The sequence below is a fragment of the Anas platyrhynchos genome, chromosome Z (genome assembly GCF_047663525.1).
Source record: "Anas platyrhynchos isolate ZD024472 breed Pekin duck chromosome Z, IASCAAS_PekinDuck_T2T, whole genome shotgun sequence".
Lineage (NCBI taxonomy): Eukaryota > Metazoa > Chordata > Aves > Anseriformes > Anatidae > Anas > Anas platyrhynchos.
In genome coordinates, this window is record NC_092621.1 from 35,349,727 (window position 1) to 35,376,840 (window position 27,114).

The window sequence follows — 27,114 nt, forward strand, 5'->3', positions numbered from 1 at the left end:
GTAAATGTGATTAAAATTATATAATTTTTCCAATTTATAATCTTCATTTTACTGTCATTATGTCTTCTTCACCCTCTTTCTCTGTCTGTATGTCTGTCACATACCCTCACACGCACACACACACACACACAAGAACAAGGACCCAAATGGTTTATTGGATCAGAAAGTCCTGGTTTCCACAAACAGCCTCAGAAATGTTGCAGAAAGGCTGCTAGGCCTGCCCAGCTCATTGTTGCAGATCAGCTAATCCAACTGCTCCTGCTTTGGTCCATACCATGTGCTCATGGAGTTGATGGGAGAGCAAAATTTGGGCTCAGCCTTTTCACCTCTGACATACAAAAAACATTCCTTCCTGCCACCTAGCCACAGGAAATTGCTGGTTTCACCCTTTGTAGCTTCTGATGCATGTGGAAAGAAAAGGAGGGAAAAGATCAATGACCTTTGTCTGACTGGTAAAAGGCCCTCTATTTTTTATAGTGGGCACCATCACTTCTGTTGCAGCAGATATCGAGTAATTACCATACAGAACTGGAAACAGATTAAGCATCCAAAGCAAGCAAAAAGGAGCTGCTGTCCACTAATCTGGTGAATAATCCAAGGATGTGAAAAATAATGAACCCCAGAAAGGCTGTGTTTAGGTCTTCCAGTCTTGGGATTTGTCTGAAATACGTCTTTGTATTTTTACGTATCTCATTGACAATACCAGTTCAACACACAATGTGCAGCACTCATTGGCACAAATGGGATCTTATGTTATGAACCTAGCATAGAAATCCTGCCAACCTGGCAAGGAAAGCATGTTTCCCTTACTTCTCTGGCTACTTGAATTTCCAATGACTATTCAGCAGTCAGTCAATCAGTTCTGATTAAACAACGTACTGTACAAATGAAGGGGGATGCTTGATGCCAGGTAATCTGGCCTTCCACGCACTTGTAACTTCTCAGAACATGGTGCTTGTGCCCAAGCTACCTCCCCTTTCAAACTCTTCCTCTCCTGACTGCCTCATCTGAAAGGCAATTCTGGAGTCTGTACTTTTGGCAGTGTTCTTGTTAATGAAGAGATAAATCAGGGAGGAGCAAATTCCTCCTTGTATGAGGGCAGTAGATAGTGTCTCAGATACACTTCCCTAACACTTTACAGAGGTTCACGCTGACCTCAGCAGGAGATGTTCCTATGACAGCAGGAAGGATATTCGGAATTGGCATTCACTGTTAGAATCTGAGGGGATGGTTTTGCTCTGAAATTTGCCACAGGATGGGCTAAATCAGAAAAAGAAAAGATTACACATCTTCTTTGCCACTGAACCTGCACAGTCAGTCCTGCAGCAAGTCCGCACATCTATTTCTAGCAGGCACAGTATGGCTTATGCCAATACAAAGCAATTAGTTGCTACATAAGCAGACAAAAGTGCCGTCACAGACAGCATTTCTCAGCTGACCTTTTGTTAAGAAGCCATCTTGTTACTGTCTGTCTGATAGCTCGATAGAGCAGCCAGTGGCAGCCTTGGGCTTCCCAAAGACAAATCGAAGAGCTCCAGATGGGACTTCCCTTCACTCATTGCAGATGTGTGTGCGTGTGTGTGTGTGTGTGTGTGTGTGTGTCAAGGAACAGGGAGGGAAAGCCTGGTTCTTATACTCAATTTCCACTTCACAGGGGATAAACAGGCAATTACGCATCCTTTTATATTTGATGGCCAAGTGCTGAACTTGAAAGCACACTATTAGTTTGTGTCCCTTCAGGGCCAGTGCAATAAGTAGCCAGGAGAGCTGGGGCTAAGCATGAGAGGGTGTTGTCTGCTGTTAGTGTGACAGTCTTGTCAGCAGCATTCACATTACTGGAAGGTAATAAAGTGACAAGTAAGTTATTAGAAAGATATGAGGTGAAATTGAACTGAAGCTTCTTGATGCTCAGCTCAGTTCTTTTTTTTTTTTTTTTTTTTTTTTTTTTCCTGCTTTGTAATGGGCCACTATTTGTTACAAACCAAGCCTTGTCTTGAGATCTTATATAAAAAAGAAATATTTATTCTTTGCAGGAAAGGTCACATGAATTTACAACACCACACTTTAAAGGAGAGGAATCGGAAAATAGTTTTATGACAACTACAGCTGTTATTAAAAAAAAAAAATAATACAGTGTCATCATAATGAACAATAATACTGGCAAAAGTCAGAGGACTTGTCAAAAACATGTCCATTTTTTTAACCCTTTTGCGGCTAAGAACAGTTTTCCTTTCAGTGCCAGTGCCAACAATGCCGTAACAGCAACAGTATTGGGATATACATGATCAATATCAAAATCAAAGCTGTCATTTAAGTTGCTATTTAAGATCATGGCTTGACTAGGGAAAACAAGCCACATAAAGACTACTACAGACTCAAGATATCTTACTCACATAAAAAAGTTGCTGCTTCCTTTTGTTGCCAGCCATTTTAAAGACAGTGATAATGCTGCTTGGCAAGAAGAGACAGAAACTGTGGGACTAGAACAGACACGTACTTGGGCAAATGTGTGGGTGAAAGGTTCAGTCCATTGTATCATGTTGCTCTGTTCATAAAGAAAAAATGGGTATGGAAAAGAGTTCCTTTTATGTCCGTACAGAAGGGGGAAAAAGCGCAACTCATCATGTGGCGACGGCAGGATATGCTGATGCTTATCTCACAAAGTAGCACTAGAGTCACTGTTTTGTTGAGTTACTATAGCAGCAAAGTAGTGACATAAGTTTAAAAAAAAAAAAAGAAAAAGAAAAAGAAGGAACTGACATCTACCAGCTGCCATCATGTGTCTGCCACTCACCTTCTCCTCGCAGAGAACTCCTGCTGCCTCCTTACCCTTACTACAGATACCTTTGCTGCTTTTTTGAAATAAGAAAAGAACAATTCTGTTAATACAACCCAAAGAGAAAAGTGACAAAAACATTCCCAGGACAGAAGAAGTGCTAATATTCCTGTTCACATAACTGGCACATAATATTTAGAGGACCATGTGTGCACATCTAGATCAAACACTTTCCCTCCCTTATTCCTTCCTCAGCCATCAATGATGCTGTGAAAATGTCCTGCAGAATTTGGGTAAAAATGTATATCTGAAAAGAAGCCCTGTTTTCTGACAGTGGCTGAGATTTCTAACAATCCTATCAAAAAGCAGATCCAAACCATATAATTTGATTTTAAAATACCAAACTCATTGAAAGAGAATATCCTGGACCTAAAGCTTGTTCTTGTAAGTGGTTCCTATCTTTGGAACAAAACAAACCCTGTATCATTATGTTTCTGGGTTTTCCAGATAGTTACGCAGCTCTTTGCCCATGTAGTTAACTATGCTGAATCCTTAATTGCGTTAACTGAGAAGAATAAAAATCAGGGAAAACTCAAGCATATACCTCAAGGGTATGAAGTCTCACTTTCTATTTGCTATATTGGACTGGATCTACAGAGGTACTGACCTCCCGTGGCATCTGCTTTACTGTTCAGTACCTGTTGACGCTTCTTCCTAAACGGTTCCTGATTTGTGGATGGAAAAGAAAACACATAGTTGATGGTAAATTATAAACTTTTGGAATAGGCAGAGAAAGTACACTTTCATTTCCACAATGGTAGAAGAATGGAAGGAAGGAAGGAAGGAAGGAAGGAAGGAAGGAAGGAAGGAAGGAAGGAAGGAAGGAAGGAAGGAAGGAAGGAAATATAATGAAGTTTACTCACAGCAAAATATGGTGCACAATTTCTGCTGTGAGAAGTATCTGAGAAACACAAATTTTATGAGCTTAGTCATGAAAAGCCTTTGAGAGATCTTTCAGAGCATTGTGTAAGTGCTTACAGGCTTTTAAATCTACCTTCCACATTTTATCAAGTTCAATTGTGACTCAGTGACAGAGTGCTTATACTTTGTGTGCATTACTACAGTGTCACCATGGAGCCAGTTACAGTTTAAGAGGCCAAGTTAAAATCTCAGCTGTAACAAAATGTAGCTGTTTAAGATACAACTTAGAAAAACTGGCTAAATAGTGTAAGATGTGCAGAAATATTTAAAATATAAATTAGCTCTGTACGAGCACTAAATAATTAATCCTCACAGAAACACCCATATGCACTAAGAGCATATTAGTATTAGCCATGTTTTAATGGAGTGAAACATAAACAGGTGAGTGATGTGATCTGCCAAAAACTAAGCAGTGACATGAGGCCACCAGTGGTATTAATGCTCAGTTCCTGGTTCCAATTCATGTGATTTGACTGTGCTGTTTTCCTTCCAATTTTTTCCACACAGTCTTTCAAAAGATATGTAATGATTAACTGGTATTGCATGCTTCCCTGAAAAAAAAAAGAAAGAAAAAAAAAGAGTGCTCTCCATAAGCAAGAAAAATGCATAAACATCTCAAGAGAAGTAATTCTGTTTCTAAAGGAGATTCAGCATGCAGAGATATTTGTCCACAAAAAAGTGGACAAAGCCTGTTTGAGATTTACAGAAATATGCAACTACTTTGCATGAACAAAATGGTAAAACACTGTGGAAAGCATGCCTGCAATAACTATAGGAACTAAACAACAAGGAACTAATTTCCATGTAAGATGAAGAGCCTCTGTATGACTCCCCTTCCTCAAATTCAGCCTAATTCTTGTAAAAACGGTTAGACTGACAGTCTTGAAAACTGAGAGAATAGCCACAGGTTATGATGGCATAAGCAGCAGCACACTTGTCTTGTCATCACGCCATTATGCCCTGTGCTGGACAAATAAGAGGTTCAGTCTTTATAGTGATTACAGTGTGCATCTCTGCTGAGATCACCTAGAAATGCTAGCAGTTGTGTTAATTTTGTCAGTAAAACCAAAATTCTACCATCTGGCCTTTTTTAACATTGTTCAGAAAATTGCAAGTAATACCAATTCTATCATAGGAACGTTTCTGATAAACACAGATCCTCATAGAGATGCTTGGTAAATAGGAAGGAGGGAAATACCATTCAATTCAATGGAAGTTTGTGTGCCCTCCTAAAACCTAGACTGTTCTGACTTTAGTATCACTAGCACAGTAAAAGCACTTGATTCACCTAAAGATAACAGTGAGCAATAGTCTGTCCATCACGAAGTTCTCTTACATGGAGATCATATCTTCTACAGGGCTTAAGCACAATCTGAATGAAATTTAGGATGCCATAAGAGTAGGATTGTGGATTTTGTAACAGTTTTTGGAGGTTTGTTCCTGCTCCTTCGCTTTTTATGAAGTCCTGTTTCATTTTGTGTAATAAACAGATTTTTCCTATGTAATTCATATGCTGAATTTATCTACTGATGATGTTTAAGTTTCCAAACAAGTTTACCAAAACCATTTGACCTCTAACAGAAACAGAGTGAAATAAGAATGCAGAACAGTGATTCATTCAGTGAAGAATTATTTATATACCTCAAATGTGTTTTTCATTAAAAACAATATTTATTTATATCATACATAGTTCAAAACAGTGTTTTAGTTTTGTTTTATTCTGTTCTTTCTTTCTTTCTTTCTTTCTTTCTTTCTTTCTTTCTTTCTTTCTTTCTTTCTTTCTTTCTTTCTTTTCTTTTTTTTTTTTTTTCTTCTGTAGATATTCAATTTTTGTTTTGTTGGTTTTAGACTTTATGTCTTGCTTGGTTCGAAGTAGCATGATTTGTAGAGGGATGGGAGTGCAGTACAGGTAACACTACAAAGGTCCACGTGTTTGAGAAGAATCCACCTTTACTGTTCTAATTTCCCTCTGTCACTAACACACTGAGTTTGCACAACATAAAACAAAGCAAAGCACATCACTCTACGCAATTTAACAAGGCAAAGTAGTAGAGACTTTGAGGAAAAAAAAAAAAAAGTTGAAAGAAAGACACTGTGAAACTGGTTAGCTTTTGCTATAAACTTTTTGTTTGTTTGTTTGTTAAACCAGAAGGTAAAAATCCCTTATGTTTTCTGTGGGATCCACAAAATTTTTTGGGGTTTCATCAGTGCACAGAATCAAAAAATGATCAGAGGCTTGTAACCCACAGAACCATAGTGAGAAATCATTTAGAAAAAAAATTCTCTTTTTTTCTACAGCTGGAAGTACTGATTTATTAGCTATTGATTCCTACTTTTGGAAACATGACTACTGAAATGCATAAAGAGTGAAAAAAGAGGAAATCCATATTGAGAAGTTCCTCTAGAAAGTGTAAGTACTCAAGTGGACATAAAGGTAAGAATGATCGAAATGCACAGCAAATCAAAACAGCTGAAGCTAAAGCAAAAGAAACATTTCTGACTCTTGGCTAATATTCTGGGTCAGTAAATACAGAAAAGGAACACATTCTCAATGAACAAATATTTTATTGTATGCTGAAATATCCTTTTTGTTGTTTTTGCTTTTTTTTTTTTTTTTTTTTTTTTTTTGTAAAGAAAAGAGTCTACAACTCTACACACCCTAATGGTTTTGGCTGTAGGCTGAACTTAAGTAAATACCACCACTCAGTCAGTATGTTGTGGTAACTCAGGCTGCCAGTGTGGTTTACCAGCTCAAGGAACATGTGTAAACACCGGAAACAAAAAGAGATTCACAGGACAGCCTCTCATTCTTTCTGCCTTTCTCAATTGACAGCTCCTTCTCCTGCTCCTGCCCATGGTGTCTCTCTTGCATGCTCTATTCCTCAGACTTTAGTTCTTTTCTGACAAACCATGTGGGTGAAACAGAAAACATTAACACACCTAGAGATCCTTTCTCTGGCCTCTAATTTGTCCAAAGGGAAAGTTACTCAATAAAAAGTCCAGCATATGTTTTCAGAGCTAAGTGCTTCTGTCACTAATTTCTTTTGATTGCTTCTATAAAACATGCCTTAATCATACTACAGCACTTTCTATTGGAAAAAAAAAAAAAAAAAAAAAAAAAGACAACTTTACAGAACAACATAGTCAACATTATTTCCCTGTTCTTTTTTTTTTTTTTTTTTTTTTTTTTTTTAAACACCACAAAGAATCCAGGCCATAGTAAGAAGCACACAAAATTATATTCATCTTTGTTCTGTGACAAGTAGTATCAGCATTTATATCCCCAAATATTATGCATGTTCAACAAAAAAAAAGTTTCCACTGATTCACATGACACAATTCTGTTTTTTCTTTCATGTAGTGTATTATATAAGGAATGAGGATGCTCTATTGTTTCTAGTAATAGTTGGCACTTGAAAAAAGCACCAAGAATTCTGTATTTCACTTTACACCTTTTCCTTCCCCAGTAATTTTTCCTGTAGTCCAAAAACTACAATTGTGGTTGTGGTGGATAAGTAACTACATTTTCTTTTTTTTTCCATTTTTTTTTTTTTTTTTTAAAACGTGTGCAAAGTTGGCACTTTTGTATTAACACTAAACACTAATACTCTTTGTTTGGCATTCATGCCCTCATACTGACCAGACCACTTTTATCTAAGTGTATTTTTTTAAAGACACTTACTGAAAATATGGCAATAGTTTAAGGAAAAAAAAAGCATGGATATTATTACACATCCCCTTGTAGTGTACTAAAAAGTGCATGACTGGATTTATGTAATAGTACAAGACAAAAAAAACTGTATCAGATCAGGTACTGTAAAGCATGCCAGCACCTCTGTATTACTTATATCTAGCAGGTAGTTAAAACAAGACCGTGGTTCTTTTAAAAATGTGCATTAAAGCTAACATAAATGAGTAGAACTAGCCAGCAAACTATTTTTCCTGCTTATCTAACAGCTGAATGTAACTGTAAAAATTAAGCAAAAAAAAAAAAAGAGTTAAACCACCATCAATACAATTGTTTTACATCATAGGCCTGTCAAGGCTCAATATATATATACAAGTGTAACAGCCATGCTTAGTAGAACATTATCCCCAATGCTTAGAAGACACAAAGACAACTAAGTAGATTTTTTTTTCTTTTTTTTTTCCTTTGCTTTTTTTTTGTTTGTTTGTTTTGTTCTTTTTTTTTTTTTTTTTTTTTTTTCAGGTGAAGCTCATGGGTAGAACAAATTGTCTCTTTGGAGATGACCAAGAACATTCTAACAGAACTAGGGACAATTGCAGGCTTTCTCTGTGTTTTTTGTTTGTTTGTTTGTTTGTTTGCTTGCTTTGCTTTTTTCTTAAAGGGTATTTCACCCCAGATTAAAGATCCCACATTTTTATTTCTATCCCCCCCCAAAAGGAAAAAAAAATAAACCAACAACCAACAGAGGGAAAAAAAGCACCTGGTGTTTCTTTCTTTTGTTAGAAAAGAAAAGAAAAAGATTATATATATATGTATATTTATATATATATATATATATATCAAGGGAGGCTGTATATGGCAGTTCAAATGTGGTGGGCCCTCTCTGAGAGCTGGCATTATGCCGTGTCCATCCTTGAACTAATCTACTGAAGTGAACGGAATGTTTTTATGCAAGTTGGGATTCTGACTGTGCCGGTTTCGGCTACGGACAGAGGAGAACATCATGTTGCACCCAGGTACTTTGCATTTGTGCATCTCTCGCAAGTGCACTGTTTTATAGTGCACTCTGAGGGTTCCCTTGTTGCTGTACATTTTGTGGCAAATGTTACACATTATCCCACCGTTGCTCACCGAAACACTGTTGAACATGAGGGATCCTGGGACATCAGTGCCCATACCTACAGCTAAGGCAGGGGCATCTGCTTTGTGGGCAGACTCCCCGCTGTCACTTGCCCCATCGACGTCATCCAGGAGAATGCCCTCATCACTTCCTGCATCAGATTCTCTTGAGGAATGGATACTGCTGCTGGACTGGATGCTGGAGGTGGTGCTCAGGTCTAGGACCATATAGTCTTCCGACATGACCCTGCCATACCCATTCATATGGGAATCCTCAGTACCAGCAGGTGAGGAGGTGTCTTCCCTTATGTCAAGCCCCATCTGATGCTGAGAGCCATATATCTTCACCAAAAATTCATCACGGAGGTCCTTACTAAGAGAAGGCTGTGAGGAGTCCAGGCCCATGTCATCCAGTTCTTTGGTCAACAGTTTACGGTGCAGGTTTATATTAGCACTGTGTCTGGGAAAGGAAGAGGGAAGGGAAGAAAGGAAAAATGTACAGTATTTTTGATTAAACACAAAGTTGCCAAGCACCAAACCCAAATTCTGACTTAGCAGTAACTTATACAAATATCCCCTATTCGTGTTTCTTGGAAAATTCAGTCTTGTTAAAAATGAATAATTTGCAACATAAAAACAAAACAAATGAAGCAAAATAACCCCCCCTCATATCATTTTTGTTTTCAGCTACTGCTCCTCAACATTAGTCCCCAGCAGCAGCTATAGCTCTTTTATTTGATATTTGCAAAATAGTAAGTTGGACTAACAGAAAATGCAAAGTGATGTTCTTGGTCCCTGAATCCCTGCTGCCCTTCCTAAAGCCTCATTTCAGGAGTAAACACGATTAATACTTAAAATATCTGTGTGTGTTTGTATCTATATCTATCTTTATATCTGTACCTATAACCAAATACTTATATATTTATACATACATACATATAAATATATAATACGTATACATATATATTCACATAACTGTAAGTGAAATATAGGAGAAGAAACTTATAAAGGTAACCAAATGATACATAGTCAGAGGTCCTGATTCTGATAATGTAATTCTGGTATAAAGGAACTCGGAATCGGGCCAAATCAAGATGGAGAAGACTTGAAAGGTTTAGGAGAACAAGTCTCTGAAATCCACATGTAAGTTTCTGAAAATCTTAGCCAAAGTCACTGATGCCATCCTTCTGGGAGGACACTGCCACTCCTCACTGCACTCTTCCCAGGACTGTGTCTGTGTAGTGCTGAATGACCCAGCAAAATAACTACTAATGGCAATCAGAATTTTGCCCCAAATCGATCAAAACACTTAACCATGGGCTTTGGCTTAGGTGTGTGTTGAAGTCACTGTGAGTGCTCAAGAGACACTGGAAAAGCTGTCACTGACGTCAGTGGTCTTTGGACCAGATCCCAAGAGCTGCAAGTTAAAATATTCTCAAGAGTTTTACAGGATCAGGGCCTTTGTTCTCAAGAAGTAAAGCTCTACATTTGCAAACAAACATAAGCCTTTGGGTTAGTAACTGTGTAAACCAGCTTATTATTGTAAATGCTGCATTCTACTCTCCACTTTTGACATCGGCTTTATTTTTCCATTGCAGTAGAACCTCACTGATTTGCAGTAGCATCAGAAAACCCTCTTTGAAAAACTGCATTTTCTGAATTAACAATGCAACCAACGAACACAGATATCAAAGACCTCTGACTGCAGAACATGCTCTTTTTGTTGAAGTGTTTAATGATGAGAAATCAGTACAAAGTTTTCAATATTAGAAAACTTTAGTGTTTAGTATTCAGAATGTACACCATTGTGGAGGAAACAACAAATATTTAGCTTCTTTTGGAGGCTGACTGGATTTTCAAGTCAGTAACAAAAGAATTAGCGAAGTTCTACTGCGGAACATTCTTTGCAAGCTAAGGACCCAAACCCGCAATTTACAACATGCAGACTCACCAGTCTGTCTGCCCATTATAAATTGCAGATCAGAGCCCAAATGTAGGAGGGAAAAGAAAAGGGAGGGAAGGGGGAAGGGAGAGAAAGAGAGAAAGAGAGAGTTTTAACATAGGAATACTTTAATTTGCAAAAAAAGCACTAGGTATAAAACTGACACGGGAAAACATAACAATGATCAAATATTTTACAAACATTCAGATCCTATGGTAACAAAAAAAAAAAAAAAAAAAAGAAACGGAAACAATAACTATTAGCAATATTTCCTTTTTGTAAGCTTTTGTTTTAAGAAACCCTTTGAAACATACCTCTCAACCAGCTGAAGTCCAAAACACAGTACAGTAATACAATGCAGATAAAAAAGGTAAATGCAAATGTAGGAAGATTAAATTGATGCGGAGTCAATGTCTCTAATTTTATGTCACTTATTTTATGATTAATCTATCTGTTACTCTTAATTTATGTTAATAAATAAAGATAACAGCAATAGAAGTTATCCAACCCACTCACCTGCAAGTGCAGGTAACTGTTCTCTGACATAAAACTGATGCTGAACTGCAGTTTAATTCAATAATATCTGCTCAGGATGTAAATATTCCAGTAAGGGAGGTCTATAATGGAGAATTTCTCTTCTAATGTGAGACAGTTGAGAGGTATGGGCAAGGGCAGAAAAAAAGTGGAGAGCATTCCTTGTTTGTTTTCCCACATGGGAAGCACTTCTTTCACACAAGCAAATATAGCACCATTGTTTTTTGAGGCGCAGAAGTGTAATTATGCATATCCCCACACTGCACTTAGGAAGGCTGAGCTTACCTTGTGATAAGATCAGCTTTCTAATCTTTTGCTAAATTGAGATCACAAAAGAGAGAGAGAGAAGAGAGGAAAAAAGAGAAAGAAAGAAAGAGGAGAGAGAGAGAAAGAACAAATTCACATTCCAATCCAGACATATCTGGTCAAAAAAAAAAAAAAAAAAAAAAAAGTCAAAAGAAAATAATGTTTGAAACTAATAAATTACAGACTTTAAAAAAGTCTTGATTGTGAAACTCTTTTTGTCAACTGTAATCTCACTTATGCTGTTGTCCTAATGGATACTGTCTCAACCACACAACATGAAAAACTTAAAGCAAATTAATCAAAGCATATTCACATCATCCCCATCATCATCCACAAATGAGCTCTGAACAGATGCATACAGAGGACACACACATGAATGGCAAACAGTAGTCCTGACAGTCCCTTGCCTTCCTGGTGTCAGATGGCATAAAGGCCCAGGTAAAGTTGCTAAGCACTGTACAGGAAATGCTTACTGTGAAGGTCTGTCCGCACATGACCATAAAAGCACATTTGTGCTTATCATCATAATGCTAACTGCAAACTACTCATAAAGTGCTCGTGGGTTTACTTCTTACAATTCCCCCCACCCCTGGAAATTTGCTACGCTGCAGAAACTGGTCAGTATAACTGTTACTGCTGTTTCTCACACATTAGCTCTCACTGTTTCTTTGGATTGTTGCTGGGAAAAACAGCAGCCAGCCATGAAGTGAAAATAACTTCAACATTCACTGAATGAAGAGATAAGAATAAATCATCTTAAAGAGGGGCCACTGAGCCCCAGATGGACAGAGACTATTCTGAGAAAGACCAGTGTAAGGATGCAAACCCTGCTGATGCTCTGATATGGAGAGATGCCTCTCTTATTCAATTCTCACTTACAGCAGTGGCAATCAGTAATCTAATTAAAGTATGTACCAGCCCATAATATCTGTCAGGCAAACGATGTGCAGAAATGTGTGGACAAGTTCTGGCACTCTACTCAGTAGTGTCCCTTTTCCGCTGTCAGCAGTACTGTTGGATTCTCCTAATATAATTACATTGACTTTTATTCAATTAAGTGCCATTCCTAGCCTTAAAAAAAAAGCTACTTTATCAATTGATTCAGGTGTAATGCAATAATAAAGATGAACTCATGGCAGTGCATTAGCTCTGCTGTTCATAACTTCTGAACATAGGTTCATTCATAGCAGTCGATTTCCATTATGCAACCACAGTTCAAAAGAATTGATTCTTTTACATTCATTTCTTAATCTATTTCACTTGTGTTTAATACTTTCTCTAAATACCATATGCAAAAACATTCAGTTAGGTATTGTGAGAAAAAAAACAACACATATATTTGAACGCTGAAGGTTTGAAATCTTATGATAAAGCCAATGTCACACAGACTAAAACTTTGACAGAATTAACAACACTGTGTGCTAAAGCTACTAGCTGAACACATTTCCAGTACCTGAACAATGGCTGGGATAAGAGGGAAGGAAAAGTATATTTTCATAGATGCACAAATCTAAAATGCCTGACCTTGAATCCCTTTCCTGACCACTGCACAATTAAATGTAACATTGCACTCTGGGGCAAAGACTGAAGACCCCATATAGCATGCTGCTTGAAAAGTGCCCTGCATAAAGAATGCTTCTTTTCAGGGTTGGCTGAAGCATTCCCAAGGTTTCTTTGGGAAACAATGACCAAGGAGAGTCCTGTGCAGGAGCATGCTGATGTGTGCAGGAACAGCTACAAATAATGTCTTCATCAGAAAAAATAATTAAGAAAGAAGATATAGGCAGACTGGAAAGACCACTGACCAGGAAAGACAAAAAAAGAAGATGTTCTGGAAAAAAGCAAGCACTCGCAATTGCCAAATAGAATAGGGTTGAGTTTACAGGTAAAAATGAAGCATAATTTTCTATGAAGATAAGAAGAATATTCAAATGGAAAGGCAGAAGAGTATGTGGCAGATACTCAGTATTCTGACCCAGTAGCTGCAAACAGCAATCACAGGAAAAAAAAAAAAAAGAAAAAAAAAAGTAGAATTAAAAATATTGGCCAAGCTTATACCATCTTTCATCTTGATAACTGTAACCATTTCCTATTTCTTCGCTTCCCTCATCCAATGCTGATCTTCCTTGCTGTTTTTTTCCTTGGAAAGCAACACTCACTCAGCCATCTTAAATTGCTCCAAGGTTCTTTTCTCCATACCATACTGAAGTATTTAATTCTAGTCCTTTGCAAATCTTTCCCCTCTGCTTAATCACACCCAGACACTAACAAGTCCTCCAGCAGCCCTCAGCCAGTGCTAGCCTTGTCATCTCTTCCGCTGTTCCTTGCCACGGCACCTGCAGTTTCTCTCTTCAGCTGTTCTGTTCCCTGATGTGATCTACAATGCCACTACCTCTTCCACCCCAGAGTACCATTCCCAGGTACACGTAAGCAATATTCCCTGTGTAAGCTGAGGCACAGCTTGGTCACAGTGATTTGTGCCAGTGCACGATCCCTGTAATTAAACAAGTCAGAAAATCACAAAGCAAGATACATTGAAAACAGGTAAGGTCCAGCTTCCCATGACTCCAATATTCCTCATCCCTGAGATAGCTAATTTAAGGCTATCTCTGGTGTCCTTTACACTGCAGTGACTGCTGTATCAGCACAGAAAAAAAGGTTGAAGAACCTAAATGAATGGCAGTAGTGTACATATATACACAAAACATAAAATATTTGACCCTGTGAAATTATTTGAATGACTCTGGACTTAGACTACTTATTTGTGCACCAGCTAACAAATTAAGAGATTTGATCCTGGCAATAGAAATGTTACAAAAAAAAGAACTGGTGATTGCAGTCTTCAAGACAGAATTATGAAGTCAAAAGAGCTGAACTAAAGGTAGATCTCACTCAGCTCCAGTTTACAGATCTACCCCATGCTAGGCAACAAGGAATAGTGAAGAGGGTAAGTTCTGATAATTTAAAATAATATGTGTGCCAAAGATGATTCAAGCATCTCTTCAACTCCGTAATACATGTCTTGCACCCTTAAAAACAAGGAGAATGTTTTTCCAGGCTGTTTTGATATGCAGCCTGTTGTGGCAAGGAAGCTTTAGAAAGTTCTTGGTTATTTTAGGAAGCCTAGAATGCCTGATTTTTCATATAATTAACATCTTCTTCCAAGTTATTATTATTGAATTAGATATATTCTGGACAAAAGTATGTGGAAAGTCATCACAGGCGGGAATTCAGCCTTCTAAACACAGTGATCTTAAGAATACATCAGTACTGCTGAAAAGATGATAATGATAGTGATAAAATCTGTGGTTGTAGCCAACTCACAGGGGAATCCCACTTCCCACTTCACCACTGTCTTTTCAGATGGCTGTTTCAGCAGCAGCACAATGCACAGTGCTACAGTGACTACACCAGCTCTCTGACTCTGGTCATGATCCCACTGGTGGTAGTATTTTCTTTCTCTTCTGAAGTTCGTGGAAGTATTCTTCCATAAGTAGAACTCACTGTTGGTTCCTCCCCACATATTACTAGAAAGCTTCTCTTGATACAGTTGTGCCATGCGTCTACAGAAGAAAGGGGATTGTAACTTTGGGAAACATGGTCAGTTAAATATCCATGCCACTTAAACAGCTCATAAATCCAGCCTGGGTTCTCTTCAGCACTTTCTTTCCTTACTTGTCAATGAATATGATTTTGTTAATTCCATATTAATAATATCCATATATTGGAAATAAAAATGTAAAAGCTTGTTTATTATAGTTTATTTTTCTTTAGACCATCCTTTTATATCTTTTTGAAGTGAGTGAGGAGGAATTTATCATAGAGTAAAAATAGTACTGGCATAGAAATTGTCAGGATTTCTATGCATGACTAGAGGCCAACTTTGGATGAACCCAGTCCTATCTGCAACAGGTCAAAACTCATGGTTAATGAGCACAGCAGAGTTGGGAAATTTAGATACAGAGTTTTCTGTTTGTTTAAAATCAGGTATCATGCAGATCACAAAATGAACAGCATGAAAAATTGGCTTGAATGTTTTGGTTACAGTTTGGGGCAGTGCAGGTTGTTGAAAATGAAACATAAAGACATAAAGCGTAATTTTTTTTAATTATTATTATTATTATTATTATTTTTTACGAAAGAGAAATATATTATCATGCTTAAATATTAAGAGGATGAGAGAAAAAGAAAATGAGCTTGATTCAGCGGCATAATTGCTAGGGAAGTCAGTTAGGGACTACAGAAACCCATTTTCCCATTCGTAATGCAGTCAGACAGAAAGGCCAAGCCAACCGACATTTCAGCTAAATGTCTTAGTGATTGGCCCCTTGTTCCTCCATGGCTGAGCATAAGCGACAAAGTTCCCTCGTGACAATCTCAGTCAGGTATCAAAGTCCACTGTACTGTTAAACAGAATTCTGGAATGAATGATTTCAGCATTTCCTGCTGTGTCCCTTATATCCTTTCTTCTTATCTTTCTAAATACAAAAATTGTCACAATCTCCTACACTACAGATATTTTAAAAATGTGTTTTCAAACTCATAAATGGTTTGCCCAAGTAATGTCACCATCACCCAACTCTATCATTCTAATACCATAAAGAAATCATGCACAGGAGCTTATAGGAAGGGGAACATTAGTTGTTGGGCAGCTTTGCTTTAAATTGCAATAAGTGATCCCAGCACTAAGTAATACAATAAAATTATAGATGGATATGTGATGCATTAAAATTAAACATTAAATATTCCTTTTCAGGTAGTAGTTAGTATCTTTTTAAGAAGAAAGAATATTTGTTTATGAAAGCTGAAACCACACAATTTTCAGCAGATTCTACTACTAAGATTCTACTACAAAATCCAATGCTAGGATACATGTCCAATGTCCAATTACATACAGATTGGCAAACCTCATATTAAAGCTGGATACGGAAATAACTGCCCAGGTTGTACAGGTTCCATACAATTTATCCTCCTGCCATAATAAAACTAAATGCTGTCAAACACGTTTAAAATATCATAAACAACAAAACTGTCATTATTCATCTTATGAGACATTTTACACACCTAACTTTAGCTCAACAGTATTTTTCCCAGTATTCAGCCCACATTTTTGCCTATAAAGAAATGTAAACCAAAGTTCTCTTTGTTTCTTTTCATCTCAAAGGCTCAAAATTAAGATTTACAATTTTCTTTAAAATTTGTGTACAATTTTAATCCTTCACGTGGCAAAGCACTGTGGTCTTACCTCAATTTCATGTTCCTTTACTGCTTATCTAAGCCTGAAACTCACACAAAAGTGCAGAATATATGAACATAACAGAAAGCACATGCAGAATTTTATGCTTTCTTAGAATTTCTTCAGACTGAAAGTGCTGAGTTTCATGCAGCTAAAATCAAAGAACTAGAAAGTAAGACTCTGGCTAAATATAACAGTGTGCATATTTATGAGAAAAGATATGGCCTTAATTCTGGCATTTCTTCAAGAATGAAGCAGCAATCATTTTCCCCATTTACTCAAAAAAAAAAAATCAACAATGAAACAGTTCTTGGAATCTAATTACTCATGGAAACTGTTAAAGAAATCATTTTCTCAGTTACTGTCCTAATTTTGCCATTTTCTCAGTAGTCTTTGATACAGCTATTTATTTGTTTGTTTGTTTGTTTGTTTGCATGCTTGCTTGGTTTTTAATCTAAAAAATGAGAAAATACATAAATCTAAGCAAAGATAATAAAAGGTTGAAACCATAATCTGACATAAATTATAGAATTCACATTTATCTGAACAGGGCCAAGGTTTTCACCTGTGCGTTAGCACTTGCATGTACCTGATCATGTTTAATTTGCCTCTAAGTGCAATAGGGAAAGTAAAGATAGGAGCTAGACTTTAGAACAATGAGCAAAGGCAAAATACTATGCTACCCATTGAAACCATGGCATTTTTACATGAGTAGCTTGGGTAATAACATCAGTCCTAGGGGCTTTAAATTGGATAGAATCTGAAAAATATTAACCTTTCATAGGAAGAAAATCCAAAAGGTAAAATACAGTTCAGCACCTATTAAAAAAAAAAAAAAAAAAAAAAGTAAAAAAAAAAAATTGCTTATTAAATGCAGGAAATAAAGGACAAGCAAGTTCTTGCAAATTAAAGATGTGGAGCCCAGTCATTTCAATCCCTTTCAATATGAAACAAATCACTCACACTGGTCACGAAGACAGCTCCCTCTACACTCAAATTATTCACTTGAAGATAAGCTCCCATCAAACTCTTTAGGGGTTTAACTAATTTACTGCACAGATACGGCACGTCTGTTGTAATAACAGGTAGGATGTATTGGGGTCGACCATTTATCAGAATTAGACTTCTTTTTTCAATTCGCAGTGAATTATGCTGCCTACACTGCTCCTCTTTCTCTGAGCTTCCCATCCCCTTACGGCCCCTAATGTGGCAGGCAAACAAAATTGACAGTCTCATCTTGTCAACAAGGGGTGATTCTCCTGAGAAGCCATTTAACTTTGCAGAGGAAGCAATGTATTAATGTGCCTGTCCCAGGAATGTTAATCATCTTCAAGCTCCCTCTAACTTTGACATGAACGAAATCACCAAATTTGTTTACTAAATGAATCGTAATATGCTAATAAGAGAGCATGACATATATGGTAAAGCCAAACAGATGGTTTGTTTACTCCACTTTGCAACTTTATAAATGTTGTAACTCTGAAGATGTTAGTGAGAATTATTGGTTTGTTGGCAGCGGCAAACATGCCTTTTGCATACTTAATCTACAGTTAGAGTCAGAAAACAATTTGTCATTGCCGTGGAATGCATAAAAAATATTAACTTTGAGACGGCATTTGGGGAGGCAGGATAGCTTACTATGTGAGCAGATATTCAGGTTAAACATAGAACTGATAGCTGATGGCAATGTTTTCTACTGTATCATTTTTAAGGTAAAATCTGACAGGTTCAGGAATCTTGAAAGGCCCAATAATTCAGTACATACCTGTTGAGGTGTTTAGTGAAACGGTCCTTACGGTGTGAACAGAATTATACTTTCACAACAGCTGTGTGTGTTCAGAAGCATCAAGGGCACGTCACACTCTTAATATATTACTATATTTGTCCATTAAAGATCAAAAGATATTACAAACAAAAAGCACAACTACTGGAGTTCTTGCCAATGTTACTCAGAAATGATCAAAATTGTGTTGCAACACTTCAACCTCTCAATTTACTAGCTGCCTGAAAGCAAAACAGACTCATTACAAAATAGCTAGCACTCTTGTATAATATTCGGACTGGCTGAGAAAATTTAGAATAAAAAGATTTATCTGATGGAATATTTCCTAAGTGAACCAACTAAATGTAGCAATGTTACATGCAGGAGAAGGTCATCACACATGGCACACTGTCTTTCAATGGAAATTACAGGTGCTCAGCAACTGACAATCAGTCCAACTGCTATAAGCTGTTTCTACAATGTATGCATGCTCTGTGGTGAAGTTTATCCTTATGCATGCAAATCATAGAAGGTCCTGCACAGCAGACATGCATTAGATGCTCATCTCTTGTGTCGTAAGGTGTTTTGCTGGTCCTTTACACAGGGTGTATTTCACCTTAAGAAGTACTGAGGCAGCATTCAGTAACAACCGCACGAATTAACATTTCTTTTAGAACAAAAAACACCCAAATATGACATGATCTAAATTTTATAATCAGAAGTTTAAAGCTTTCATTTTTTTTTCTCTAGTAAGAGCCATGCAAAATCTGATAATTTCACAAGTTTTTCTGCAATCAGTTCCTTCAGTTCAGCATCCCATTCATGAATTTTACTGCGTTTCAAGTTTCGGTAAGTGCACAAATCTAAAGATAAAATTTAGTCAGAAGAGCTAGCTTCCTCTAACTCTGCTCTCAGAACAACTATTTTCTCCCAAATATTGGTGCATAACAAAGCATTATTGCATGGTTTGCTTAGAAAATTCATAAACTCTTTAGTAGTTGTATTATAAGTCCAAGTTCATAACAAACCCTAAGATTCAGGGATAGATTTGTCTGATTTCAGTTTCCAAGGCAAATATGCAAACCATTTCTTTTGATGACAATTCAAGCACAATTCTCATTCCCACTGCTTTGTTTGTCTAATAATGCTGGTTTTATATATATAATACCAGAGGAACTATAAAACCAACTATGATGTGGCACTTCAACAGGGTTGCTCTATTAGTAATTTTACATTACTAAATACGTATCCCTTTTAGGTCAACTGATAGCTGATTATCCTATAACCTCCCCTCACTGACGCCCCAACTCCTCAGTAATTTCAATCCTCTGAGATTCTTCCATACATACTGTTGTCAGCAGTTATTAAATTCTCAACTTTTTACCCATCCACAGGAGACTGTGCAAAGATATCTAAGGGAAGTATGAGTTCAGCTTGCTGTCCAAGGATTATTTTGGAAGAAACATTAGCGGCCGTCCCAGCCTGGCGCTTATATCTCATTTGAAACATCTACTCATTCCTGACCAACAAAGAAAATTTCAATAAAGTACTTTTACTGGTTTAACAGCAGTGAGCTCCTGGGATTGTCAAAGTGCTCAGTCTTTTCCAAGGAGAGAAGGAATCAGCAGCTCAAATATAATTAACCTTCCATTCTCAATGCAAACTGCCACGCACAGGAGCTCTGCAGTCTATTAGTGAAGTTATAACGGCCAACAGGCAGAGGCAAAATTGGTCAAAAAGTTGGCTGCTGCTGTCATATTTTTAGAATTATGATTAATGACACTAATAATGTGGATGATTACTGATATGTGTATCTCCTGCAGTTTATCATATTGCACTGGCTGCCTACGTCCACAATAAACATGATGCTATCATTTACCTCTTTATTGAAGGCAATCCTTCTCTTGAAGGAGCACATTCTAATTACTTTGTAATGTTTTATGTCTTAAACATTTTGCAGCTCTGGACCTTGCCAACTGCTTCATGTCTACCATTGATTAATTACAGAATGTTTAATCAAAATTTAGAACCTAATGCAGTCATTTATGAGTGTGCTGCAGTGCCAAGGTAGTTAGGCTGCCGTCCCAAGCTTGGAGAGTGCTGGGTTCAAAATTAAATCCCTGAAATGTGGAAGATGCCAAAGATTTTACCTTGGGTGATTTGAGTTTAAAATCTCACTTCTGTTGATGAATGACAGGCACCCACCCAAAATGAGAGGTCTGCCTTGTGCATGTGCTTGTGTATTCCTATTACATTTTTCTTCTTCTTTAAATGTCTTAATTTTTCCTTTCATGCCATTGTTGCTGAAGTTGCTTGTCAGCTCCTTTACAAGCTCTCCCTGCTGCTAGAGCTCTTGCAAACACCAGTCAAGACAGTATAGTTTTGAAGTGGTTAAACAAGTGAAAAATAATTTGCAGGGACAAATACATAAGTTTTTTTTTTTTTTTTTTTTAATGTGGATTTTTATGGTACTGTCATACAACCATTCACCGTTGAAGTTAAGTGTTTTTTTAATACCATTACTGAACTGCTGAAATGGATGCTAATATAGCTTGGAGTGCTAATGTCAAATCCTGGTAATAAAAAAGACAGACTGCTGAATGAAATAATTTCAAGTAAAAAATAGAACAAAAGTGCTCTCACTCTCGCTCTCCACTTTTATTGAATTGGGACTGACTGAGCCAATTGCTTTAGAAGTCTGTAAAACACAATTACTAGTGAGCTGACTGACCCAGCAGTGCCCCTTCTGTGATAGAACAGACTAAAAAGGCTGCAGAATTAGTGCTGCTCCCCTATCTGGCTATCAGACCTGAGAGACTTCCAAGGCAGGATTTGTTATCCTTCCTGCCAGGACCTGCCTCCGTCCCTCATCAAATCTTGACTCTGCATCTTGCATAATGTATCATCTGCATGCATCTCCATCTTGAAACAAGGGCTCATTTAACTTTTCTGAGTGGCAATCTAAGTTCTCATTCTATATGTTGTATTTTTAGATCATTATCTAGCTATATATACAACATACCTATATATAGGTCTCTCAGTACACACATACACAGACACACACACATACGCATATGTGTTTGAGCTATTTTTATTTTCACATTTTTTTGTTGTAAACACAAAAGTACAATGTAAGATTTATGGGCAGCAAAATTAACTATCTCCCATTTGCATTTTCAGTTGTAAATGGCTAAAGTTTAATTGCCTTTTTATTTTGGCAAAAAAGGGGGTGGGGGAAAGAAACGAAAAGAAATGAAAAAATGTATTGAACTGCAAATGGGCAACATTTTTCCCTAGTTAATAAAATAAGCAATAAAATTTGTAAAATGCTAGTGTCAAAATCAGTAACAGTGGAAAAAGAAAACAACAACAACAACAACAACAAAAACATAATTTACAGCTCATGTGGAATACTCATAAAATTTGGCATGGACATGCAGTTTAGTTCTTTACTTTTTCCTTTCTCTTCCAAACAAACAAACAAGAAAAAAAAAAAGCAAAAGCAAAGTGACAGAAGAAAAAACAAAACAAAACAAAAACACCTTCTTTAAACAATCTCATCTTTCTTTCTGTTCCTCTGCTTCCCCCCATACAAAATGAAGCAGATTCAATTTTATTCACAAGGCCAACAAAGTCCTGCAATCCTTTCTTTTTTATGACAGTGTACATTTTTGCCAAACCTAAAACTTTCATTTCTCTTCCAGTCCATTTATATGAAGCTTGCAGGTGCCTTATGGCAAAATTGTTAAATTATTTCGTAGACAGATCTCTTAGAGTCATACTTTTTAGGGCTAGCTTAAATGTGAAATGAGCTCGGGAAGGGAAGGGAAGGGAAGGGAAGGGAAGGGAAGGGAAGGGAAGGGAAGGGAAGGGAAGGGAAGGGAAGGGAAGGGAAGGGAAGGGAAGGGAAGGGAAGGGAAGGGAAGGGAAGGGAAGGGAAGGGAAGGGAAGGGAAGGGGAAGGAATTATGCAGTGAAGTAACTCCCACTAGATATAAATAATGGACCCTATGGAGAGGAGAGGAGAGGAGAGGAGAGGAGAGGAGAGGAGAGGAGAGGAGAGGAGAGGAGAGGAGAGGAGAGGAGAGGAGAGGAGAGGAGAGGAGAGGAGAGGAGAGGAGAGGAGAGGAGAGGAGAGGAGAGGAGAGGAGAGGAGAGGAGAGGAGAGGAGAGGAGAGGAGAGGAGAGGAGAGGAGAGGAGAGGAGAGGAGAGGAGAGGAGAGGAGAGGAGAGGAGAGGAGAGGAGAGGAGAGGAGAGGAGAGGAGAGGAGAGGAGAGGAAAGGAAAGGAGAGGAAAGGCAAGGCAAGAAAAGAAAAGAAAAGAAAAGAAAAGAAAAGAAAAGAAAAGAAAAGAAAAGAAAAGAAAAGAAAAGAAAAGAAAAGAAAAGAAAAGAAAAGAAAAGAAAAGAAAAGAAAAGAAAAGAAAAGAAAAGAAAAGAAAAGAAAAGAAAAGAAAAGAAAAGAAAAGAAAAGAAAAGAAAAGAAAAGAAAAGAAAAGAAAAGAAAAGAAAAGAAAAGAAAAGAAAAGAAAAGAAAAGAAAAGAAAAGAAAAGAAAAGAAAAGAAAAGAAAAGAAAAGAAAAGAAAAGAAAAGAAAAGAAAAGAAAACTTCCTTAGCACAAGGCAAAGTGTTCATTTACATGTAGATGTTGCTGGGAAGTAGGAGGCACTGCTAAAAGCCTTAGGTTTTGTTAGAAGTGGTGGGCTCAAAACCTCTGTCAGGAAGTATTCACTGTTCACCATTAAAACAGCATGTGAGAATCTGTAAGTGGTAGCGCACATGAGATATCCTTGTGTGTTACCTTGGGACCTAGTAGACTGTCAGAGGTATCTCTAGTGCCACTGGGAACCTTTCATGTGTACCTGCTGGCATGAAAGTGAGCAGTTTCCACTGTACCCGCAGCGTAGTATCACTACTACTGGCACTTAGTGTGTTGCACAGCTGGCCGTCTCTCCCGAAGAGAAGCACAGGACAGAAAAGCCATGCACAGAAAGATTGCAGTGCTTTCATAGTACACAGTCTTCTCTTGATGCAGTCAAATATTTAACTCATTGGTAACTCTGCACCTCTTCCTTCAGGATCACCCTGAGATAAGTACATACCAATCTGGTTGTATCTTTCCTTGTTAACATTTTCTAACTGCACAGTATAATGCTGTAATGACAGGCTCTACTTTATGAATTTGCTATTATCCCCTCTCATATTTTCTAACCACTGGCAGCTTGTATAACTATGAAAAGGTCTCCCAGATTGAGGGAGGTCTTTTATTTGTTGTTGGTTTTTATTTGATTTCCAGGGCCCATAAATTGCCAAATAATTTTAAGCAACATCTTTTAGCTAAAACATACCCCAGTGCAGAACACTCCCTCTTCATACGTCTTCAGACATCAGATACTACAGCAAAAAGGTCCCTCTAATTCTTAGCCAAACAACCTGAGACCCAACCTATCTTAGATTGTCAAAATGCAATGGGATAGGAACCTGAATGGGCTTTGTTTTAGCATCAGTCATCAGTTGCATAATGCTACTTTAAAAAATATCCAGTGGCCTCATGGATCCTAAGAATGATTGCATCTTTGGGCTGAGGCCAATAGTGCCTGGTGTCTACCTCTGTCTAGATATACTGACAGGACCAAAATCCTATCCTCCAAAGTGTGTTGTAGTTATCTTCAGTCATCTACAGGTGTTATTATTTTTTCCCTTCTGGGTCAGAAGGGAAGGTCAGGGTTGGGATTTTTCTTCTAGGTCATTTATAGGATGTGCTTCATAAATTTTCTTATTTTTCAGCTAAAAGTTTAAATTCAGATATAACAAGAGTCACTAAATTCATATTCTGATGAATGAAATGACTCAAATGTAGAGGTGGGAGAATCATCACCATTAAGGTGATGGCATTGACAAAATAGCCTCATCCGGAAGTAATCTGGTTAGACTGATGTAATGTTTGCTTCTTCAGGTGACAGTTTCTTTTGCCAGACAGATAACCACAGCTAATGAATGTATCATGTATGTATATATGATAGCTATCTTTTAGGGACATGGATATCTTTACCTCCAACCTGGACAAGGATGAAACCTCATGGCTGCAAATTTCCAAGCCCACGGTCCCTACAGCTTTTCTTTCCCACCCTTGCAAATTTTGAGAAGTCACCTAGATAATCAATAATCCCCAAAAGGAAGAAACAATAACAATGCCTTGAATAAGACATCTTTGTTCTAGAGGATACATTCCAGAAACAGGTATATCTCCTCAGGCACTGGTATTGCCACTAATAGAAATTTACATCTACTTACTGTAAATGTATTCCAGGCAACATTCCACTACCAACTTAACCGTAAGCACTGCAGGATTCAAAATTTTTTTCTGTGCCACACATTAAACAGCCCTTTCCTCCCACCCCAACAAAATTCTTCTCTCTCCTTGACATGCCTGCAGTTCCTGTATTGCTGAGCCTCTCCAAATGACTTGTTGGAGAAGTGATAGCAAATTTCCACTGCCATGTTCTACTTCTTTCAATCCTCTCCATTGACCACAGGTCAACATGAAGATCAGGACCCTGGAGATGCAGACCATTCCCTGCCAGAAGATTTAGCAACTCCTTTCACCTCCCAAGAGACACATACCTTGCCTCTTTTTTTTTCTCCACTCTAAAAAGGCACACATTACTATGTCCTTACTAAGCTATACCAGAAATAGAAAATATAAAGATTAACTATTTTACAACCCTCCCAGCTGAGCAATTTCACAAGGTTTGTTCCCCAGGTGTCTCTGCTTTTCCATTCTGGCAGTTCCTGTCCCCTTCTCTTCCATGTCTCACCAATAGTCCAGCAACTTGGTTACAATGGCATACTTTCTTCCTTCAGCCACAGTTGTAGTTCCAAAGGGCAGTAAATACACAGCTATTCCTGCCACAGGTGTTTCTTTCTCTGCCTTTCATCATTTCTCCCTAGATTCCACCACCTAAATACTATATCTCTCAGGATGCAGTGTCGTGTCCATTTTCACTAATTTATTTTCACTCATCTATTTTTTCACTCATTATTTTGGGAGTTGGGCCCTAATGCTATCTTGTATCTATATAGTAGAGCTTTCTACATTGCAGCAGAAATCCCACTGCCTTCTGCAGTGAAGTTTAAAAAAACAGCTAGAACCTTTCTCTGCAGGAATTAATATAGGCTGGTGCTTAATTTCCCCCACTTCCAAAGGACTTTAGGAAAGAATACTTGATTTTCTCCCACTCTCTGGAGAGGGTTTTTGGTTCTTTCCAGTTGTTTCCCATGAATGTGGGGGCAACCAGGATATTGTGAATAAGCATTCATGTTCCCAGTCTTATCCTCCCAAATTATATCTTTCACTGAAAGTAAAACATACAGAGTCTGTGCTGGAAACTTGGACAAAACAAATTAAAGATTTACAGCATTTCTCACAACATGTAACAGGGGAAAAAAATTGCTCAATACAAGTTTTGCTTTTAGGTAGTAGTTTCAGTGCTAGTGCTTCACCTATGCTTGACACCTGTCCTACTCACAGTGTAGCACTTTATTTAAATAAATTTTTGGGTCACTGAAAAGTCCTTAACTTGCTCTGTGAGTTCACACAACAAGATATCTTGCACTGCACATGAATATGTACTCTCACAGTCAAGGTGATATCTTGTGCACTAAAAGAGAAGAAAAAATGATGGCAGAAGACAGTTTCCAAAAAGTGACCACCGCAGCCTCCAACTCAAACCCAAAACAAATGGACATGCGTAGCTGCAGAAGACACCTCAGTCCATGCCAAACTAGCCTCTTCAGGTCTTGGTTATTTATTAAGTTATTTAAAGAAAAAAAAATCCCAGGAATAAATTATTTCTATGCATTCGAGTTTTGATTCTGCTTCTGTTGTTCACATTGGTAAGCATGCAGTGTTGTAGGCAGTTGCTCTGTGTTCAGCATGACTACTCATGAAAGAGGCTAACTGTGTTAATGGTGACATGAAACGTTTCTTTATGATCCAGGTTCTCTTGGGTTAAAAAGGAGTTAAATAAAGACTTAAGTAAACATTAGCGATGGCACAAATGTTAGAGTCTCTCCAACAGAAGACCTAATGGCTCATACAATTGTATTGGAGATGCAGCTAGTCTCTTCATGAACCGCATCACATTTAGAAACAGCAGTACCTGGGTAAATAAGTTTGCATTTTAAAAATGTAGAAAAATAGCCCTTTTGTCTCTTGACAAATGGTTCATCAAACACCTAATGTCTTAAAACCCTATTTAATTGTTCTTATTGGAGGAAATTAAAGCTGTATGTGACAGCTAACTATATTAGGGGACATACAGTAATAGTTATCATGGACTGGTGTGAAATAACCTCTTTCTTGGAGCTATCTCTTAGAATTGAAAGCATTTATAGAAAATAATTCCCTAAAATGTTGTCTATACAAGATTCCAAGCATAGTATGATGATGAAAAAATGGGTGCTGTTTTGTCAAGAAGGTGATAACAGGAGGTAGGTAGCAGGTTTCTCACATCTTCACCTCCCTTGATAATGTATGCACTGGCTCATCACAGGTAACTGATGTTAATTTATTCAAGCACACCTGTACAGGGCTGGAAGTCAGGTAACCAGAGAAAAAGTATATATATATATATATATATATATATATATATATATATATATATATATATTTTTTTTTTTTTTCCGATACAGCTACCCAGAGGCCTATATCCACACAAATTTAGTTCTGGAGACATCAGCAGGTTTTAATAAACCACCTACAGATGTCT

General features: G+C 37.5%; 1 protein-coding gene across 10 annotated transcripts in view; it reads right to left on the reverse strand.

Annotated features, from left to right (window-relative positions):
* The window catches only part of BNC2 (basonuclin zinc finger protein 2), a 381,816-nt gene that overhangs the window by 26,657 nt on the left and 328,045 nt on the right, over positions 1 to 27,114 (reverse strand). For 8 of the 10 annotated variants that reach the window (XM_038171273.2, XM_038171274.2, XM_038171271.2 and 5 more), the window contains one exon: positions 1,918 to 9,024. The exons of 1 other annotated variant lie outside the window; for it this stretch is intronic. In XM_038171273.2, the coding sequence (XP_038027201.1) occupies positions 8,364 to 9,024 (661 nt within the window). In that variant the 3' untranslated portion in view covers positions 1,918 to 8,363. Of the gene's footprint in view, positions 1 to 1,917; positions 9,025 to 11,325; positions 11,357 to 27,114 lie in introns of those variants that run through there. One more of the 10 variants, XM_038171280.2, reaches the window with a different exon arrangement.